The sequence below is a fragment of the Dreissena polymorpha genome, chromosome 1 (assembly GCF_020536995.1).
Source record: "Dreissena polymorpha isolate Duluth1 chromosome 1, UMN_Dpol_1.0, whole genome shotgun sequence".
Classification (NCBI taxonomy): Eukaryota; Metazoa; Mollusca; class Bivalvia; order Myida; family Dreissenidae; genus Dreissena; species Dreissena polymorpha.
In genome coordinates, this window is record NC_068355.1 from 201,750,336 (window position 1) to 201,769,478 (window position 19,143).

General features: G+C 33.8%; 1 protein-coding gene across 2 annotated transcripts; it reads right to left on the reverse strand.

Annotated features, from left to right (window-relative positions):
- Nucleotides 1-10,675: 10,675 nt before the first annotated feature.
- LOC127864631 (uncharacterized) lies at nt 10,676-12,979 on the reverse strand. Of its 2 annotated transcripts, XM_052404485.1 has the most exons (4): nt 12,552-12,979; nt 11,971-12,041; nt 10,974-11,105; nt 10,676-10,828 (listed from the first exon to the last, which is right to left on the reverse strand). In XM_052404485.1, exons 1-4 carry the CDS (start codon nt 12,667-12,669, stop codon nt 10,727-10,729), a joined length of 423 nt encoding a protein of 140 aa, XP_052260445.1. In that variant the 5' UTR covers nt 12,670-12,979; the 3' UTR covers nt 10,676-10,726. The 2 variants fall into 2 exon arrangements, 1 of the variants encoding a protein (XP_052260445.1); XR_008042155.1 differs by lacking the exons at nt 11,971-12,041; nt 12,552-12,979 and adding an exon at nt 11,363-11,495 and having other exon boundaries at nt 10,974-11,049.
- Between the last annotated feature and the right edge of the window lie 6,164 nt (nt 12,980-19,143).

Consider the following 19,143-nt stretch of genomic DNA (forward strand, 5'->3'; position numbering starts at 1 on the left):
AAAGGACCAGGAGTATGATTATTACACAATCCCAGGCCGAACATACTTCTCCTAAACACTGATTTCCAATATTAATCAAGAAACAGCAGTGAGTTAAGTCTAGTCTTTCCAATGGCAAGACAGTTGCATTAACAACAGATGGATGGACCAGCCGAGCTCACATGTCATACATCACCGTCACATCTGCCAACATTACACCAGAGTGGAAACTCCAAAACTTTGTCCTTCAAACACGAAGTATGCCAGAAAGCCACACTGGTCTTAACAGTTCAAATGTTGTGAAAGATGCCATATCTTCTATCAAGTTTATAAGGTTATTTTGAAAACCTTTTGACAGGTAATAGTAAGAAAATGATTGTTCTTATTCATAACAGTTTCTATTCATATCATGATCATAGGCGCTCGATGGCAATGTTTTATTTATGTGTTATTTTTTTGTATTAGTTACCCGTTGTTTATTATAATGCATACACATACTAAATCAATAAAAATCTTCCGACAAAACGTCTTCTTAAAAAAAAAAGATAGTTCGACTATGTACATATATATTGACAAGGTAAGCCACTCGCCATTTTCTCAAACTGCGTAAGTGCTTCATTGCCTATAATTAAATCGCTCGCTTATTGAAATGCGCGCTAGGACCGGGAACCTCGCTCTTTCTCTATCTACTTTCAGTTTCAACAGAAGCATTCACAGACGATGTGATAAATCCCTGTAACTATTGTTTCACTCAATAAATGGGGTTATCAGCAAAAAAATATTGTAAATTGCATACACATAAATAATTCCTTACCAATTGTTTAACCGGAAACCTCGCTCTTTCTCTACAACAATAGCCAATACACACTATGGGCGCCAGATTTAATGTTTGATTCGCTGATTTTTGTTCTGGAAATCACCATGGAAGACGACATCAAGTTAACCAATTGGTAAGCAATGATTCATGTGTATGCAATTTACAACATATTTTATTGATTATCCCATTAAGTGAGTGAAATAATAGTTACAGGGATTTATCACATCGTCTGTGGATGTTTTTCTTTTGAAACTGAAAGTAGATAGACAAAGAGCGAGGTTCCCGGCCTGCGCGCGAATTTCAATAAGCGAGCGATTTAATTATAGGCAATGAAGCACTTACGTAGTTTGAGAAAATGGCGAGTGGCTTACCTTGTCAATATCTATGTACATAGTCGAACTATCTTTTTTTAAGATGACTTTTTGTCGGAAGATTTTTATTGATTTAGTATGCGTATGCATTATAATAAACAACGGGTTACTAAAACAAAACATAATAAATAAATAAATAAATAAATAAATAAAACATAGCCATCGAGCGCCTATGATCATGATACCAGTTTTTTCAGATTATTGAGTTTAATTAAGTTGTGAAACCTTTTATTCTGCTGTTTTCTTAACAGATATACATTCTGTAAAATATCGCGATACGTATCGCGATACAGTGTTGCCTTAGCACGATATATCACGATACGCTCACGGCGTGTCGTGACAGCCCTAGTCCTTACACTAATTAAGAAATGCACAAACGAAACATCGTAGGAATAAAAGAGACAAACCAGGTGTGTTATTTATGCTTAAAAGAGATTAGGAAATACTGACGTTCTTTATCAATGGTTTCAATAATTTAACATCAACTCTGAATTGGGTCATTGTATCTTACGAACAAAATATGATTTATGTGTTCGCATTGACGTACTGGGATTGTATGATATAATGTTCTGTTCATGAACATCATGAGTATTACATGGACTTGGTTGACAAATATTGAGCCACTTTGTCAACGTTGTCGTTTGTATCCTGATACATTACTGCAAATATTTTCATCGTGCTTCGCATTATCCGTGATTTTTGCAATGAAATAAACCAATGTTTCTAACGTCAAAGCATTCAGTAATCATATTTATATTTTTCTAGAATGTCTTTGTTACTATCAAATGTTTATTGACACTCAACCACACCAAAATGCAATAGTTGATCTGAACATCAACATATAAATATCATTTTAGCATAAAGAACGTTTACGAATATGTTTTACTTATGTTATATTCCGTGTCAGTAAATCACCTAAATAAACTGTCAAGTATTGTCAACAACTTCCCAGAAAATTCGATGGCAATCGTTCGACGTCATGATTTAATAATACTTAACACGTACTTGACAAATCTTTACCGATAGAATCAAGTTCATTATTTTTCTTCGTGCTTAAGTATATCTGTTAATGATGTTGTCCACCTCAACCACGATGCTTTGTGTTTGGGTTGCCGATAAAAAAATGCTTTGGGGATCTCTCAATATAAAGCGTGCGGAGCTTGATCGTGTACTCATGTACAGCACATCTTCACAGAGTCGTTTAAGATATATTGCGGGTAACCGCCCGATACATAACCGAATGAGCCGGATCAGACGTGGATCGATGCCGATGGTCAGAGAATGTGTCTGTTCCCAAATCGACACAAACAGATACTCTATCATCCCGGTTTTGTCAATTTGACCTCGTGAGAAATCGGGAGCCCAATGGACAGCTGGTTTTAGGGACACAAATTTGTAATCTCCTCTGTGTCCATAAAGTGAACCGATAGCTGATATGGGTTGTAACGGCATGTTCATTGCAATACATGGTCACATTGTGTAGGAGACTTCTTATTATGTACAATTATTGTTCACTCTGCTTATAAAAGCGTTTAATCTCCTACGTATGTTTTGCTGTGGCAAAATTGCATTCTACTTGCGCATGTTGAATGCATGGAATTGAATTGTTTGCATTGTTGATGTTGTTGATTCCAATACTACCCTTTCAATTTGTGAGTAAATTCCAAAGCATATATAATCATGATTTGTTTGCCATGTTACTCATGCGTAAATAAATGTACTACATCGTTATAAGAAGTATGTTTTGTGTTCATGCTTAGTTTACACTAGCATGTACACCATATCCGGGTATTGTTAACAATACGCTAACATGCGTCTTCTGTTTGTCATCATATGTATTTATAATGAGTATTGTGTTTGGGGTTTATGCTGAAGCGTACACCCAGAAAACATGATTAATTTGGGATCACAATATATGCTATGGCGTAATTTTCGTGATTATGTTTTCATCACGATTTGTAATACTGTCCATGCAGATCTTTGTAATTACACGAACAAAACTTCATTCTAGCAATTGTCGTGGTGCATTTTAACCCTTTTAGTGCGGGAACCGAATTTTGAAGGCCTTTGCAAACAGTTTGGATCCAGATGAGACGCCACAGAACGTGGCGTCTCTTCTGGATCCAAACTGTTTGCCATTCTGATAGTATTCTTTGAAAAAAAATCGAAGAAAATGCTTATTTTAGAAATTCAGCAGACGACATTTTAGCAGACGACAAATTTCCCAGCATGCAAAGGGTTAATAAAAAAAATGTCATGTGTTGAGCACTCAATGCAGCATGGCAATTACCGCGCTGCTATTTGGGTTGCAAAAGGTATAACATTTTTACCCGATTAGTCATCAACTGCATGTTTAAATGCGCTTGCTGCCTGACATATTATTATTATAGAATATCCAATTTAAGAATGCGTTAAAAATTGCAATGCAATATGGAAATGAAATTGTCAACAACAACTGCACTTGCACACATAGTTGTAGTTTTTCATTAAATATCAGCAGATTTCTCATTAAAAATTATAAAGTGTTGTAATAATATATTACTACAAGCGTCTTAATATTTATTGGTGAATACACTCATCACTTCTTTAAACGCTTCATAACTTGAAATGTTGGAGGCAATTATTACCTACAAAACGCTTAAGGCTTATGGTCGTACAATCGCAGCTGAACTTCATCAGGAACGAAAAGGACGAAGAAACTATGGAGTAGCTCTAAGAACAACCATTAGTCGCTACCAAAAAGAAATCCTTATACAATAATAAGACAAAGGCAAAAACAGTTCTTTTCAAGCATGTCACTATAATAGTTCCATAAGTTGGTCGATCCGCACAGGAAATGGTATTCGTTTTGAAAAAAATCTAAACGCATTAAACAATCGCATTTAATTGAAATCGTAAAATGTGACGCAGTTCTCATCATCAAAATCATCATCACATCACATCATGCATTTATGATGCTGGTGTTGCATAAACTAAATATACAACGACAGCAACCACCAATACTGCTGCTGCCAGTTTAACTTCTACTTCTGATAATATTATAACTACTTTACAATAACGACACAAATTATTACTACCACTACTACTACTTCTACTACTTCTACTACTACCACTCTTAATACTACTACTACTAATAATACAAAATAAATCATATCAGTGGAATCAACACGTTTTAAATAATAATCGTTCATTAAATGATCGCCAAGTAGCACTTAACAACCTAGAAATAACGTGATTGAAAATAGATTAAAACAACGATTTTCGGATCATTCTTTAACTGAGATCAATCGTACATGTCAATTTTAAATGCATATAAATAACAAAATAACAATAAGCTTGAAGCGCAAGTAGGAGGAGCGAGTCGATTGTGTGATCTGTATTAATATGGGACTTGTTAAAATGATCTAATGACTGTATGGTTGTAACCTGTATACAATACAACATTTGACTTATTTAAGTTAATTTGGTGGTAAGTTTGGGGTTGTTTGAATGAGAATGGTGCTTGTACACAAATAATATCTTCTAAGCATAGTGTTTGTGTCTTAGACTAAGAATGATATTTTCATCAGAATCATCATTTAAAATAAGGTCACCTGACTATAGCAGCTACTTTGATTTGACCACTTCCTTTCATTGGCTTCTGTACATATATTGAAAGTTTGATCAATTATCTCATATGTATGAAAATAAAAATATCAATATTCTAATAAATGTTAAAGAGTAACACCTTTGGTATCATGAACCATTCTAAAAATATAATCCATTGAATGTTCTCTAACTTTAAATTTTAAATATTTATTTTCCTAGTTTCAATCAGAAGACTTTCTATTAATACATTTGGTTATACACATTTCGTTATGCATATGTCATATTTCATTAAATTAATGAGATTTACATTTATTCGAAGATATTGGATATAATAAATAAATATTTAAGTAACAACTTTTAACTTTATAAAAGCTGTTTTATTGTCAAACTTGATACATTTCATATGATTAAATGAATAATTTTCTTTTGTTAAAAATCTGAGTTTTTCTTGAAGTATCATCACATTTTAGAAAGCTTTGGGGAGTCATAAAAGTTAAGAATTTTAAAATATTTTTGACTTGGGTTGAAAACAGATAACAATGAATTCACGTTTAACGTAGATACATGTAGTTAGGACAATAAAAGAGGTTGGAACCAATTAGTTCCTCTATATGAATCGCAAACTTAACGATTCCAATTCACGTTCATTGAGCTACAGGAAGTGCAACATTGAGCTACAGGAAGTGCAGGAAATTACTGTTGAATAATCTTGATTATATTCAATTGGGGAACATTCATATTTTATTGATCATATAATGTGAGCGTTCCTATCCTAAATCAAATAGGCGTATTACATTTGAGGTCGTTCCGTGCGGGTGTCTTACATCAATATAGCAATGTCATTTCGTTTAAAATTAAATTTAAAATTAACGGTAAATGGATAATAGAAACCAGCCATAATAGCAACCGTCACTGTCAATAATAAAATTGAAGCTGAAATGCGCTATTTGCATAACGCAACGTTTTTTGCATAACGCAACATTATGGCTTTTATATGCCGTTGAATCTGTAAATAAACCACACTCGGATCTCTAATTACTTTTTGATTAAATGAATAACTTGAATGTATACTTCATAGCGGAATTTTTGTTACCAATAAATGACCGATTTAGCATTACACTTCTTGTAAAATGTGCAATTATCCGCAATGGGCGCGTACATGGATTAATGCTGTACAAATTGTCTTAATTTTCTAACATTGTTCAATATTTTACAATACGATATCTTATCATCAATAGTTCACTAGTTGAATGGACATACCATCGGTACATTCATAGTGTGTAACTAATGCATAACATTGATATACATTAAACAGGGCCGTACGCAGGAATTTTTGACTGGGGGGGGGGGGCAACCAGGAAGAGTGCGGGAGGGGTCTTCCCTCCATATTTGTTTTTTTTTTAATTTTGCAATTTTTAAGGTGAATTTTAAAGCTTAACAAAACTTGTTTTGTAATATAAATTCATAGAATATAACAAGTAAATCAACACCTTTTTGAAGTCTTAAGCTTTAGATTATATATATATATATATATATATATATATATATATATATATATATATATATATTTATATAAGTATCATAAAGTATGACTGACATATAACCATAATACTCGTTTCTATTTCAATACAAGCCTCATCTAAAGTTTCAAAGTAAATTCCTAATTAAATGTTTATCATCTACAACACAGTTTTACTTTCACCATCATCAACACAGATAAACCATCAAAATTATCAACAAATGTGACATTAGATTGGACCTTGAAACTTTTTCTATTACAACCGTTTTCCGTAGTTTTTTTACGGGACTATATCAGATATTGAGCTGAGTTTTGGTATGTGAGTCTACCTACATGACCGAAAGATAAAGTGTGAAATTCGTTCCGGCCCATTGATATTTTGCGAAGTTATGGACCTTGGACTTAAATTTTTACTATAATAACCGTTTTCCTGAGGTTTTTTTCGCAAGTCTTTCAGATATTAAGCTGATTATTATGCCCCGGTAGGGTGGCATATGGAAGTTGGACTGTCCGTCCGTCAGTCCGGCATTTCATTATCCAGATTTTTCTCAAAACGCTTTAAGATATTGACCTGATAATTGGTGTGTGAGTCTCACTACAAGGCTTTCGGATAAAGTACGACTTTCGTTTCGGTCCATTGATTTTTTGTAAGTTATGGGCCTTGAATGTTGACAAAGAAACTTGCTGGGTCAAAGTAATGAATAATGTTCCATATCACCTCTCTAATTGCTTCCAACATTATTTGATTTTCACAAATTATTAACGTCAGCAATATTCAGGCCTACGACCTCCTGAATCGTGTGCTTCCATTCGATGCTTCTCTTTCCTTGGTCAATCAAAAAAAGTGTTACATCAACCATCGATAGATGAAGCATTCAAGATCACAAGCGGGAATTGACTGATAGGGAATTTGTGTACAAGGTCATAACAAAACATTGCCTAGGGGCTTATCTCCACTTATAAGTAAAATAGCGCTTATCCCCTTGTATATCAGGGACAATAAAACACATATCCTCTTTTGTATTGAGGGGAAGTGTACTATGTGCCCTTTCATGAGAGAAAAATAAATTGAGATGAAATCATAAAGCGTTTTCAAACGAGCATATTATTTGTGTGCTTTGACACATTTACTTTAACCATGATGTTGCATATTTATTTAATATTTATGTAAATGTCAGTGTTTGGGTATTCATATTGTAAACATGTCATGTCAAACCGCTGGCAAAGTAGCAATTAAAAAAGAAGTTAACGGAAACAAGATAAATGACGATTTTATAATTCATAAATAAACAGCAAATCTAAATATAAACGTTATAACATTGCTCACATTAGACCAAATATTTCCTAGCTTTCAAGCGCAAAATATCATCATAACTGTATAAATGTAAAAAACACGTGGCAAAAAAGCATGCAATGGTCGTTATGTTACCAACATATACACTTAAATGTTTCAAAATTTCAATTATATTGCTCTAACTAAACCAAACCACATATATCAAATTTAAAGCTACGTTATCATATATGCATATGGAAAGCCTGCATAAAGATGAGATACACGTACCTTTTACACACGTAAATGTACCGCATGTGTTATCATGGGACCAAGTAACAAGCACCAAGTAATGCACACAAGTCCATAAAATATTCATTGAGATTTATTTGTGCTGATTAAAAACTAATACAACGTTTTCCAATGTCCGTAAAATAATCTGAACAACAAGATATATGCGGCGGCCTAACGGCCCCGCGACAGCAACAAATTATGTGCCCTCCATGACTGGGCGTGTACTGACCAACAACTCGAGTGAATATATTAATATACATTGTTACACTCAATGATGACGTATGCAGTTTTCGACAGGAACGTGTGCAAGATAACGTGTTCGAAGGTATGCAACGGCCAGAAAACTGACAAAGAAAGGACCAACCCATCGAGCGTGATTTAAACCCCGATTGCCTGACATTTATTGAGGTTTTATAACCGAGGCAGGCAAATGAAAGTCTTAAAACTAATTGCCCACGTTTTAGGACACGCTGTCTTTTGAAGAATGTATGAAATTAAATTTGGGTTATTGCGTTGGTCAAAATTCAATAATTATATTTATAAATTAATGCCCTTTATTCATTAATTACGTTACAAACGCAAGGAGTTCCACCATCGAATAAAATATTAAAATAGACATACATTAATAGCAATGTACATATAAAAATAAAGCAATGTCATAATTTTTACATCAGAACGATACTTTTTGGTGATGTTATGCATTTACATTTACTCTTAACTCTTACCATTGCATAAGTCCAAAAAACGAAGTAACGCAATAAAACATTGTTGCGAAGAATTTCTATAATCATGAGACAAACATCTGTCATTGTTCAAATCTGAACGTCGAAATAACACAAGTTAATTTTTTGGAATTGAGACAACGTCGCTTATATTCGCGCTAAACGAACAACAAATACATATTGAAAAACAATTTTTGAATATGGTTCGTTCACAAATGCATTTATGTAAATAGTACGTTATGTTACTTATTATCACGAATAAACTGTTAATGCCACAACACTAAATTAGTAAATATTCACACTTAAAAACAACATGCGTGAATCGCGATACACTTCAATAAACATTCGGACCATACTAAATTGTATAGTAAATTGTTCTAAGAGAATATATCATATGTACCGCTTATGTTTTGATGTTTATATGTATTTCAACGGTTGATAAAGCAGGCAATTTGTTTAGATTTTCAACTGCTAAGGAATAAGATTTTTTATTGAGTAAATTTAGAAAGAAATCACCTGTTACCAAATATAGAGAAAACTTATTTTCACTGTTTAAATCAAGTCAGTAATCGGAAAGATTAGTAGCGATATTAATTACGAAAGAAATATTAAGTCTATCAAACAAGCATTTGTAAGGACAGCAATATACAATCAGCACTTAAATATATAAGCCGCGAGGTTAGAGTAGATTACGATGCTGTTTATGTTATCCATGACATATTCATGATAGACAGTGTGTATCTAGCAATCGAGCAGCAGCAAATTTGGAGTAGATTCCAAATCTCCCCATTACTACATAATCACTGCAAGTCGATGTTGATGGCAGTCAAGGACAATGTCAAGGCAGACTACCCGTAGTTAGCAATCGGATAAATCAGCGGCGATGTTGGAGTAGATGCTGGAGCTCTAGATGTAGTCCAAGACACAGTCATGGCAAAACTGAAACTGCTCCTGAAAATTGAAACTATAATTATATAAATGTCTCTGGCAAGTACAGACGGCAATAAAGAAAGACACATCTTGAATATTAGCAATTTGGATTTTTAAGCAGTGATTTGGGGTAAATAAATAAAACTTCGTAAACCTTTTTATCAGAATAAATATGTTCGAACACATACAATAGGACATACCTTTTTATTCCATAAAACAATATTTTTACATAACTTTCTTACTGTGTTTATTGATCGTTCAATCTTAAAAGTCTAAGACACTATAACTGTTGAAAAACTTATAAAATATTCTTGAATAGAGAAAGCAACTGTTTTTTTAAATCTGCAATACCGGAATAAGAGATGTTGTTCATCTCAGTGACAATATGATATACATGGGTATGGTTTACGCATTACATGTGCACTAGCATGAAGTGACAAACTTAATTAAATGAACGCACATAAGAACGCATATCTGCACTGCAGTGCTTTCCACTGATTTGTAATGCTTATTGAATTTAATAAGTCGCAAACGATGTGAACACATTAATTTAACAAGTTTTTAAGAGGACTTAAATAACTTACTATATTAGGGATCGCCCTTTCGTCTTGCCTTGACATTTTGTGCAGCGTTTGCTACGTTGACTTCACGTTCCACCTCCATCCTCTGTAGGAGAGTTGCAACCACACAGAATAGACCGCATTTATTGGCACCATCCCTGTAATCTGTTAGCTGAGCAATCAACACACGCCTATGTGAACAACAGCTGTAACAGCGCAGAAACAGACTCATTTACTAGCAAAATTATTGTGCTGTTTGTTTGATAACTCAATGGTTAAGTGAATAACCTAAAATTTTTAATCGCTTTGCTAAGTAAAATTGATATTATCTGTCACATCAAATATCTTGCATGCAATACAAGTTTTGGTTGTGCTGTCACTTATTTGGATACTTGTCATACATATAGAACATGTTCTGAACAGTGCTGAATGTGGAGAATCACTATGCATACATGTTCTAGAAATTAAAGAACATTGAGCTGCTCATAAGTATCTCCTTTCGTAAAGGCTAACGTTGCATTTGACTAATATTTAAACATAACTCTTGTGAAATTAATCATTATATTGAAAACAATCATTGAAACATGGATCGCAAAACACCAACAAGACAATAGGCTTACCGACAATGTATCAGAACTGGTCGATCAGAGTTAGTTTTTGCTGTAAGTGCGTCAACTTAAGAAATTAATCGGCGGAAATCTGAAGGAGAACTTGGTTTTTGCTCTCCCGTGTTCCATTCTGTAAACTTCAGGTACGTTAATGACAATGTCTCGTTTGCCTGGTGTGAAACGTAGCAAATAATTATAATTCATATCGCATTTTCTATGTCTTGTAATCCTTAAATACATGTCATTCGTAATAATTCTGAAAAGTAATCTGTGCGAATAAATGCAATGGATTGATTTTTTTATATGAAGTCAAACCTGATTTGCCCGATGCTCAACGGTCAACCTCCGTTTATTTCGGTACTCACTTGCCTCTGGCTTCGAACAACGGACGCTAAAGATTCCGTTCTTTAACACCTGATTATCCGCCAGTAAATACACTGCGATGTCCTAAAATGATATGCTTTACAGTAACAGCATTGTGTTACCCTTTACCGTCCACATTAACATACATCACTCTGTATAAAATTATACTAACAAATTTATACCTATTGTCATTTTGACTACTATTAATTTGTTGTTGCTTGAATAATGCTACATTAAAATATAAAATTGGTGCGACAATAACCGTTGGTATACTAGTAAGAAAGATGCTGCGATTTAAGTACTGGATGTCATTAACAATAGTTTTGCAACATTTGTTACACCAGAGTGTATGTTTCCTGATTCCAAGTTTTCAATACACGCGCAGTTTGTTTGAACAAGCAATGCGAGAAAATTGACGACAGTGCTTGGTAAAGGGGTTTGCGCAAGGATGTACTTATTCTGGTTTTGGAAACTCTAAAAAGCAACGCAAATAATCTTCAAATTAATTGGTATAGTAGTATAGTAGTTGATATGAAGATAATAAAAATACTAGATAAATAAGAGATTATAGAAAAAATGTCAACACACTCCATGCAAAACGGACATAGACATTATCAAATGACTACACATCGAATAGCGTGAAGAAACGGTAACAGTTTTTATCCAAAAGAACACTCCATTTATTAAAGAATGTAAAGGAATATCAAACACATGAAAAAACAGCTGCATCAATATAAAGTAGCTCCAAGCATATATTAGCCGAACAACACAACAACAATTAATTTTTATACAATGGGTTATTGTTTAAACTATGGAAATTTGATAGACGTAGAACCCATTGAATAGGCAATGTTTAAGACGGCGATTCTAGTGAGAGTTTATGGATGCAAACCATAATACCATTACCAAAAGTGTGTTCAGAAAATGCCTGTGTTTAACGTAAACTTACGTTAACATAAACTGCAGTGACTGTAGATACTGGTTTCCGGTTTAGGCAAAGCTTCAGTCGATGCTCATCCACTGTATTAATTTAAAGTGTTGTTAGCAGTAAACAAAATGCCATAAATTATGTCAACAGGATCACATAAAGACATTAATAACTTATTTTAAATTTTGCAGTTGATGGTCATTACTCTTTCCGAATTCCAGTCAACGATACAAATAGTTACAACTGATAAACATGTTCGTTGTAGATTATCTTTTACCCCTCTACAATGTAGTTCTTAACAGCACCACACACATTTGTGTTAAACCTGCGTCATGGTATGATACAGTTATATGTTGTTTTGCCAGTCAGAAATTGTGTATACATGTATAAATTTAACATTATAAACTAAGCATAAAAAGCATTGACTCATTTTATGAGTTGATTTTATATAAGTCATTTGTTAAGTTTTCATTGTTGTTGCTATCTAAGTTTTTCTATTTTAAATCATAAATATTCTACCATTGTTCAATTCGCAAATTGTGTTAATACTGTGACGTTGCATTTTGAGGCATAATGTAACTGAAAATCAATCGAGTTAATACATTGTACATCAGCTCCCTCTCTGTTTTTGTCAGTACGTTCGGCGTTTCTTGCAACTGCTTCGGTTTCATCCGATGATCCGCACGACGCTGTCTCCTGCAATTGCTGCATAAAATGCATCAGAAGAATTATTTTAGAAATATAACTATATATGTTTCATCAACACATGGTTTTAATATGGTTTTCAACTTCAACAGAATTCAAGCAAACGCAAATAACGTGAAAAATGTTTCTGATTTTATCCTTTGATGTTGTGTCCATGTACAATTTGAACTTTTCATTTGTCACTGGCTTGCAGTCAAATATGAGCGAGTGAAGAATAGCATAATGAAGATACGCGTACTGTACCTGAAAATACATACATAGAATTTCAAATCATATTCTATGTTTAAATTTCATTACTTTATATGGATTACGGTTTTATTGTTAAGGAGTTTTTTTTGTGTTAAATAGGCCGATGTATTAAATACTTCGTATGTTGTATACTATTAAATAAATGTGATATGATGGCGATATGTTAGCATGATAAATCATGTTTTAAGCAAACGTTTTCTACAAAAGAAGATCATCTAAAATTAGTCATGTAGATGTACATGTAGATCTGTTTTACACCAAGCCCATATTGTGCTTGTGTTTTTTGTTAAAATATACATAAATTAGATATTATTAAACGTGTTAACGCTATGTTGTGTCTTTATTTGATACTTCAAGATAGCAGATTTAAAGATAAACATACCGCTGTCTGTACCATAATTGGCCTGTTTTGTCTCATATTCAGCACACAGCCAGGTATATCAATAGCTCCTTCGGCTTCGCCCTCTTTTGTGAGAATATCTATAGCTAAGTATGTACCTGTCCTCCAGTCGCCTGCACTATACCCGAAACAGAAACATCAACAAATCCTATTAATGCAATAATTAAATTTTTATATTAATTACTTCAAAGTGTTAACAACCCATCTATTCAGATCTCGGTAAATTAATAAAGAAATTGTACCCCTCTTACGCCAGTTGAATGTGACAATAAGTCATTTAATAACCTACTCTCTGGCAAACTGACAATACTCGTTCTCTTACGTAATTGCTTATTTAATAGCTGGTTGGTTAACATATATGCTAATACACACTTTAACAATCACTATATCACCCACATTTTTCTCAATCACTCACACATCAACTTACTCACATATTTCCTCACTCACTCACTTAAATAACTAAAACACGTGCTCATTTATTACTCACTCAACCACTCATGCACGTACTCAGGCAATCAAAACTTATTTTAAAAAAAAACTCAATCACTCAGAAACTTACTCACTCATAACTCATTTACTCAAATATTTCACTGACTGACTACTCAATAACACAAAAACTCACTAACTCAAAACTCATTTAGTCAAATATTTCACTGACTGACTGACCGACCGACCGACCGAGCAACCAACCGACCGACACTCAATAAAAAAGTCGCTCACTAAAAACTCCTCGTCCAATCGCTAACACACACAGTCCTCACTCACTGACTAAAAAAACTTAAACATGTACTCAACAACTAAACATTAAACTTACTTACTAAACAACTCACTAATTCAAAAATCGATCGCTAACTCACTCACTTAAAAACTCACTGAAACTCACTCACTCATCCATTTACCCAGGAAACATGCACTCATTATCCCACATATTCAAACACTGAAAAAACACATAAGTACACTCTGATATTCACTCACTCTTATTTACCTGCAGTGCACGAGGGTAGGTCCCCCGAGTGTTGCTGGAGCATAGAGGACTTTCTGTCTGAACTCAATGATCGACGTAACATTTTTTGGAACGTCCTTGTCTGGCCACGATGTGAAATGTAACTGTGTCAAACTCCGCGTTTGCGTGTCCTGATATAAGTTACACATGTTGAAAGAATGGTTTCACATTCAGAGATTGCCATTAACACTTAATGTCTCGATTTCAACTGTGTTTAAAAAATACATCAGTTTCACAACATTCTAAAAAAAATTGTTAGACAATTATTTCTTGTTAATGCCTGCTGCTGTTGATAAGAAATAGTGTACCTTACTGACATCAAATGTTCGTCGTGTAAACTCGGCAAATGTTTCGTCTCTCTGACATAATACTTGAATTTCACCGTACATTTGAGTTGCGCCAAGACTTGGCCAGTACTTTTCACATTTGTCTTTCTGAAGGAGAACATTCACGATATAGATATAGGTGACCAAAGATGAGTACCAAATTTTCTTGGTTGGCTTCATTCGTATGCATATAAATATATCGGTGGTGAAACCTTATTGTTTTGAATCGAGTTATCAATGATTTATGCTTCTTATCACAATAAAACAGTTGAGTTTTTCTTTACCAATGTACTCTTAAATATTTAATTAAAAAAACAACAACAATATATTTCTTTATAAATAACTTAGATATTATACATAACAGGTACGCACCCTCTCTTCTACCAGATTTGTTACCATTACGATTTTCTCCACGTTTTGTTGCCACACCATTCTCCAAAAAGTGGCGAAATCACCAAGTTGTTTAGACATGGGACCTTATAGTAATAGTATAACCATTTTAGTCTCCTTGTGTATGAAAGAAACACACACATAGCTCAAAACTTTAAAAGTAAGGTACTGTATATAATCATTATGACAAATTATTTGATGCCGTATGCAAAATGAATTGAGCAAATGACGAAAAAACTCAAAGCTTAAAAACTGTCAGTAAATTAGCAAGAGTGCGAGAACAAACTTTACCCAATGTTGCAATGTATTCGTTTCTCCTTTTGTAACCCTGACAAAACAAAACACAAGGTTAATAATAAGCAATTTTCGTTTGATTTAATATTATTTATATTCATTTAAGATATTTGTGTTTTTAAGCGTGTTGTTATTGAATACCAAATGGGCGTATGTTTATAACCATGCACATATGGTAAGAGGCTTGAACACTACTATGCAGCAATTTCAAGGTTACTAAGCACTTTGATTTGCAAACGATTGTCAACGCATGATACAGGGCACAGTATGTTTGCTGCCATCAGAAATATTGTCCCAGACACAGAACTCATTGTGCGTTTAACATGTACTTATAATGTTTGTAACAAAACGCAAAATCTAGGCAATAATACAGAACAATAAATTCATAACAATGATATACTGCAGAATATTATGACTTAAAAGTAGCGTTTTGTAATAATAGATTACGGCAAATTTGAAAAGAAACCGAATCTTACGTCAATAAAACTAGCGTTAATATAGTCGGTGTCTCCACCACTAACCATCACCCTGTGGTCGTCATCTGTGGTAAGACCAATATCTCTGATCATTGTAAACGTGTATGATTGCAATGTTAAGTAGTGTTACCTTGTAATATGTGTTGTGTATATTTGTGCATTTAAAAAGCAAATTTCCAAAAGGGGCGACGGCACGTTTCCATTTACCGCGTTTAATTTTTTAAATTTCAGTAAAATTAGTATACATATAGGTAACCTAAACATTTTGCTTCATCAGCAAACGAGATCTCTTATTCGAAGCAGAAATGCATTGAATGATATAAAGTGCACCCGAAGCATTATAAAATGGTTATCAAAGCGAATGGTGGTTATAATATATATATATTTTTTATTTTACGATAGTCGCGTAGTGTTTGAATTTCGATCTCAGATCTAGCCTGATATTCGCAACAGCTCAATATTCGCTATTCGCCTATGAACATTAATGTTAGGGGTGGGTTAAAATAATTATATGCTCGATATTCGCGGTTCTTGTGTAATTTTTTATGTCAGAGCTAGTACAATTTTAAAACAATCTCCTTATTTGCGGTTCGCCTTTAAATGTCGATATCATTGTTGGCTCAATATGCGACCTAGGTCGAAATGCGCGGTTCGTGTGTATATTCCTTTCTTAGAACAAGCACGATATTAGTACCATCTGCTTGTTTGCGGTTCGCTTTCAAATTTCGTTGTCATTGCTGGCTCATAATTCAACCGATCTCGATATTTTCGGATAGTGTTTGAATTTTGATTTTGCGATACTCCAGCCAGCTCGAAATTCTTGGTTACATTTAAGAGCTGACTTGAAATACAATTTGTCTCGATATCCGCGGATCGTCTTTATAATTGCGGTGTTAAACACACCAATCCGTCTATTATTTGTCCATGAATTATTCGAATTCGTACACCATGTAAAACATTACGACGTCATTCTGTTTGTACGAGATTTTACTCTGCGTCCCTAGACGATATACACCTATGTAGAAACAACGCTTGATGGTGTAAGATACACCTAGTAAAATGACGTACAGATATTTGCAGTAACCTTTGGTTTTTGCGTTTCTACGTATGAAGAGTAGTTATCAAATAAATACTTAAAGGACCGATTTTTCACTCGACAACATAGGCATCCACATTCTAAAATTACTTCTCTCAAGACATATTTGATGTTTTATAACAACTCGCATGATTATTTGTTTGAAACAGAATTACTGATATTGGTTTGGAACTTCGCTGCTATATAAATACCCCTTTGGGAAAATATAAAAAAAGGCATTTATTCACATAGCTAGCTGACAATTATTTACAACCTCAAGGTCTAGCGATTACAGAATCATTGTGGATGTTGTACTGTGTTTTCCGGTTTTTAGTGCGTTTTAAATGTTATTCTATATTTATAAAAGTGTGCGTAATAAGCAATGCGTCGACGGAAAATTGCGGTAAATCTCGAAAGATCAAAGCTTAGGTCCATTTTATTCCTTAAGTATCAAAGCTATTACTTTCATACTTTCAACACTTACTAACTATCATAAGGAGATTGTGCAGGCAAAGTTATGTAACTCTGACTTGCAATTTGACAGAATTATGTGCCCTTTTTATACTTAAAAAATTGAAAATTTGGTTAAGTTTTGTGTTTAGGTCCACTTTTTTTCCTAAAGTATCAAAGATATTGCTTTCATACTTGCAACACTTACTAACTATCGTAAGGCGACTGTGCAGGCAAAGTTATGTAACTCTGACTTGCATTTTGACGGAATTATGGGCCCTTTATACTTAAAAATTTGGTTAAGTTTTGTGTTTTGGTCCACTTTACCCCTTAAGTATCATAGATATTGCTTTCATGCTTGGAACACTCGCAAACTATCATAAGGGGACAATTAAGGACATTTTTTACGAATTATGGCCCTTTTTTGACTTAGTAACTTTGAATATATGGTTACATTTTGTGTTTAGATCCACTTTACTTCTAAAGTATCAAGGCTTTTACTTTTAAACTTCAAATACTTTCATGCTATCATGAGGGTACTGTACCTGGCAGGTTGAATTTTACCTTGACCTTTGAATGACCTTGACTCTCAATGTCAAATTATTAAATTTTGCTAAAATTGCCAGTTAACTTCTTTATTTATGATTAGATTTGATTGATACTTTGACAAAACAACTCTTACCTGACATACCACAATAGACTCCACCCAAACCATCCCCCACGTCCCCCCCGAATCCCCCCCCATTTTTTTAAAATTAAAGATCATCTAATAAATATCCACCACACCTTCACACTATACCCCCCCCTTTGACCTTTGTGTTTCTGACAAACACATCTCTTGTTTTTTTCGAACATGGTCAAAAACACAAATATTTATTTGTATTATTTTATTTTTGAAATACCGTCCAACCATCCCACCCAAGAATCCCCCCCCCCCCAAAAAAAAAAAAATTATAGATTTATTTTTGCATTTTTTTTGCATTTTTGGAAGATAATGTAATAAATGACCACACCCCCACACTATACACCCCTCTCCACTCCACCCCTCCCTCCTTTGTGATTGAAATTGAGATAGGTCCCTACACCTTTAAAAAGAAAATAGATGAGCAGTCTGCATCCGCAAGGCGGTGCTCTTGTTTGTGTAGTGATATTGAGTGTGATTTTTTTTTTCCAGAGCTCTGCATATGTATTGTAGTGATATTGATTATGAAATATATATCTTCAGAACCCGGTATACCGTTTTTTTGTGTAGTGATATTTGGTTTGAAGTATATATATTCTAAAACCTGTATAGCTTGTGTTGTGATATTAATGTGAAGAATAATTTTTCAGAGCCCACGATAGTTTTGGTAGTGATCCCCTAAATGCATGGTGTAAACAAACTAATTAGAGGACCACCAGACGATGTTTGTTTTTCTTTTAAAGTAATCACGACCACCAGGTTGCTGGGCAGTTTTCAATTTATGTTTATAGTGTAACATGTTTGATACTTAAATTAATATTTTTCCCAAACATCATGGAACTGACTCATAACATTTTGTCTCATGATATCTTTGCGGATTTTCCAAATGGTTACATACAAATTACAAAAAAAAAACAGTACAAAAACTGCTCATAACATTAAAAAAATTGCGGGATTTTGGTAAATGAAACGTGCCTTCCAAGTCAGCTTGTAATTTTTTTCAATTCATCTTGTGAATATGTTAAACGTATGATAAGTTACAACACGCTGGTATGCATTTTGAAACACAAAAACAATTCAAACCATACGGTTTAATTTAAACATTGGATCTGCAAACATAACGGTTATATAATCGAGTATTTTC

Bases quoted from the DNA above. Each gene is read 5' to 3' on its own strand.
- LOC127864631 (XM_052404485.1), bottom strand. From the start codon at position 12,669: ATGCATTTTATGCAGCAATTGCAGGAGACAGCGTCGTGCGGATCATCG. The intron at 12,042-12,551 runs GTATTAACTCGA...AAATTAATACAG, and splicing joins AGAGGGAGCTGATGTACAAT to TGGATGAGCATCGACTGAAG. The intron at 10,829-10,973 runs GTTTGACTTCAT...GTTTCACACCAG, and splicing joins TTGAGCATCGGGCAAATCAG to GCAAACGAGACATTGTCATT.